This window comes from Nycticebus coucang, chromosome 4, assembly GCF_027406575.1.
Source record: "Nycticebus coucang isolate mNycCou1 chromosome 4, mNycCou1.pri, whole genome shotgun sequence".
NCBI classification, from domain to species: domain Eukaryota; kingdom Metazoa; phylum Chordata; class Mammalia; order Primates; family Lorisidae; genus Nycticebus; species Nycticebus coucang.
The window spans coordinates 131,411,310-131,414,900 of NC_069783.1; the positions used below are offsets into that span (position 1 = coordinate 131,411,310).

General features: G+C 45.3%; 1 protein-coding gene across 1 annotated transcript; it reads right to left on the minus strand.

The window, feature by feature from the left end:
- Positions 1-319: 319 nt before the first annotated feature.
- LOC128583498 (calcineurin subunit B type 1-like) lies at positions 320-1,602 on the minus strand. The gene has a single exon (XM_053587701.1). It carries the CDS (start codon positions 1,213-1,215, stop codon positions 703-705), a length of 513 nt encoding a protein of 170 aa, XP_053443676.1. The 5' UTR covers positions 1,216-1,602; the 3' UTR covers positions 320-702.
- Between the last annotated feature and the right edge of the window lie 1,989 nt (positions 1,603-3,591).

Below are 3,591 nucleotides of genomic sequence, written 5' to 3' on the forward strand. Positions count from 1 at the left end.
TGCTCAGCAGTGAGATGTAGTCCCTGGAAATATATTCTTAAGTATAAATAAAGTTACAGACTCCTTTGTTACAAAAATGTAATTAAGGTAAATAATAAGACATTAACAAATGCTTTGTCAATCTCTCAAAGGAGAAAGCACAGGAAAAGGAAAACAGCTGGCCTAACACCGGGCTCAAATTGTACAATCTCCTATCTATATATAAAACTGTGTGAAATAAAAACACAAACAAACAAACAAAAAAAAACTGTGTGAAATAAAAGTAAGGATGTTTTATGTTCTGCTTGGCACTTTTACTCTATTTTGTTTCTGAATCAAAGTATATTAAATTAAAGCCAACCTACTACACACTAGAAAGCTACATATATCTACATATAAATATTTACATATGTATATATACTTTCTTGTTATAAAACATGAAGAAAAATAAATTAAAAAGCCAACCCCTTCCCTTTCTCCACCACATTGATATGCTCTTTTCATGTTGCTGTTCTTCAGACTTTAAAGTGCTACACTGAGTCATTCAGAGAGTAAGAGTTCAATAACACTTGGTTGGCTTCATGAGGCTCATGTTGGAAAACGTGGCTTCACAGAGAAAAATACTTCCATTTAAATACACAGAGAGCATTGCTGGGCATCTTGAGCAGATCTTCAGAGATGGATGAGAAAGCAAAAGTGTTGGGTGGTACTCTTTAAAAAGAGTCACACATCTACCACCATCTCTTTGTGGATGTCTAGGCCACCTACAACAGCACAGAATTCTTCAAAGGATATTCTTCCATCTCCATCCTTATCTGCATTTATTATGGTTTTGTCTACGATTTGCTGTAACTGTGTATCTTTCAGATTGTTCCCCACCATCATCTTCAACACCTGGAAGAGTTCCCCATTGGAAATATAGCCATCCTTATCCATGTCATAGTTAGGAAAAGCAAACCTTAACTTCTGCTGCTTATCTCCTTTGACACTGAACTGAGAGACTCCCTGGATAAATTCTTTGAAATCTACTTCTCCATTCCCATCTGTGTCGAATCTCTCTATTACTCGCTGTACTAAAGAATTCTGTTGTAACTCAGGCAGAGACATGAACTCTTCCACACTCAAAGAACCAAAACTGCCCAAATCAAGCTTCTTAAATCTTTTTCCTAACGTTTTAATTTCATCTGCACCAAACTTTGAGCACATTTCCAAAGAATAACTTGCCTCATTTCCCATTTTGCTCGGCGGGTGGGAGGCTCGCTGGCCTGGAGAAGTGTCGGCGCTGAGACGGGCTCCAGGCCAAGCAGGCCCAGCTGCGGCCCCCGTGTGGCCTGCGGGGAGGGGGTGGCGGTTGGGGGAGGGGAGGAGGCGTTGCAGGGCCCACGGCCTGGTGACTGGGCACGCGAGGGACCGGGCAGGGCGGGGTGGAAGAAATGAAGGTCGAGATTCACAGACCGAGAGCGCGGGAGGAAGAGACGGCGACAGGGAGGAGAGGCAGACAGGCAGAAAAGAGGGGCAGAGGGCTGGGTGGCCGGGGCTGCAGCCGCACGCTCACGCTGGAGGCTCTTGCTGACCCGCAACCTCAGGCGCGACAAAGGCGGAGGGCGGGAGAGGGAGGGGAGGGCCGAGCGCAGCAGCGCGCGGGGCGGAGGTGGGGGGCGCGCGCGCCGGCGGCGGGGGCGGGGCTTCCGGGAGCTCCGTTCAACCGTGAACCCGCGTGCCCGGCTCGGCTGCGGCAGGTGAGGCCTTCTAAGGAGCTGTGGTTTGTAAGATTTTATTTTAGTTCACGACTCCCCTTTTGGCCGAGATCCGCCAGAGGCAGCATCGACGGTCAAACTCTTACTCTGTTATATTGGTCGCCAGTGAAAGGTGTAAGCGGAGATGAGATGACACCAGAGCACTCTACCAGGGGGTGACTAAGATTCTGTCTCAAAAAAAAAAATAATAATAACTAAAAATAAAATCTTAAGGCTCCCCCCTCCAGCTGACTAATTGGACCCCCCTCTTGGCCAAAGGGCTGAGTTGCTAGCGCTAAGAGGGGAAGTCAGAAATGCCTCATCAAGCCCCCTCCCTTCTGGGAGACTCCTTAACAGGCCTGAGGCTATAGAGGACAAACCTGTAGGTCCTCTGCTTACTTAACAGTTCACTGGACTCTAGGTATTTGTCAGACCTGTTGTCTCTAATTAACAGATGTCCTTAACTTAAAGGATCCCAAGCCTTTAGACCCAGGGTCCTCAACCTGCGGCCCGCGGGCCACATGAGGCCATGTGATTGTATTTGCTCCTGTTTTGTATTTTTACTTCAAAATAAAGTTTGTGCAGTGTGCATAGGAATTTGTTCATAGATTTTTTTTTTTTGACCTATAGTCTGGCCCTCCAGCGGTCTGAGGGACAGTGAATTGGCCTCCTGTTTAAAAAGTTTGAGGATGCCTGCTTTAGACAAAGCTTCATTTCTTTAACCAATTACAAATCAAAGAGTTTTAAAACCCACCTATAACCTGTAAACCTCCATTTTGAGATGTCCCACCTTTTTAGGCCAAACCAACTTACACCCTGCCTTATATTGATTTATGACTTTACATGCAATTCCTGTCTCCCTGAATTGAGTCTGAAAGACTTGGGACAAGACCCCCACTCTGTCCTGGGCTGACACGACCCCCAATCAACTGCAAGAGACGACTCTTGATGCAATCAGCATGAGGTTTTTTTTTATTTTTATTCCAGCATGCTGGGGCCTAACCCGTGACCCTCTCAGAAGCCGAGGAGTTAGGCCCCAACCACGGATTTTACAAGCTTATAAAGGCAAAAACCACAAAGTAGGCAGGAGTAGCAGACATAGCAGGGGCTTTAACAACAAAGTAGAAGGGAGAGCAGACATAGCAGGGGCTTTCCAGATAAGAAGAACTCTGGTTCATTATTCAACTGTCTTAAGACAAGACTAACAGTCAAATATTTGCTTAATAGTAAACATTTGCTCCAGCTCGGGGCTATCTCCTGGAACAGTTACAAAAGGTCACATTCTCACAATAGGGGGTGAGAGGTGGTCACATTCCTATGGTAGGGAGTGAGAGGTGGTCACATTCTCATGGTAATATTTTCTTTCAAGTCCAGTTGCTCAAGGTTTCTTGGGCATGGGTCCAGGCCATGGTCCTCAAATTCAGTTCTTAGAATAGACCTCTTCAAATTATTTTACAGAGTTTGCCTTCTCTTCTGTTGACAATGTTCAGTGAAGGTGGTGAGTTCAAGACATTTGTACTGATGCCATCTAAATCTCTTGGTGGAGGGATCTAATGAATCTGGTTCTTTGGTGTGAGGGCAAAAGAAAAACAGACCCTTGTGTTCTTCCTCTATGCAAGGCATCAGTAAATTAACAAGGGAAGAGAAGAGGTCCCTATAAGACTAGCCTCTGTAGAAACTGTTAATCAGTTCCACACACACCCTAAACCCCTCCCTCTAACCCAAAATGAATGGTGTGAAATTAGACTTCCAAACCTCAAGACAGGTGGACAGTCTTTTCCAAAGTCAAGTTTAGAAGAAGATCTTCACCTTGAGTCTGAAATTTCCTTCAGGCCATAGATCATATATACCTACCATGATCTGCTTGTGTCACAGA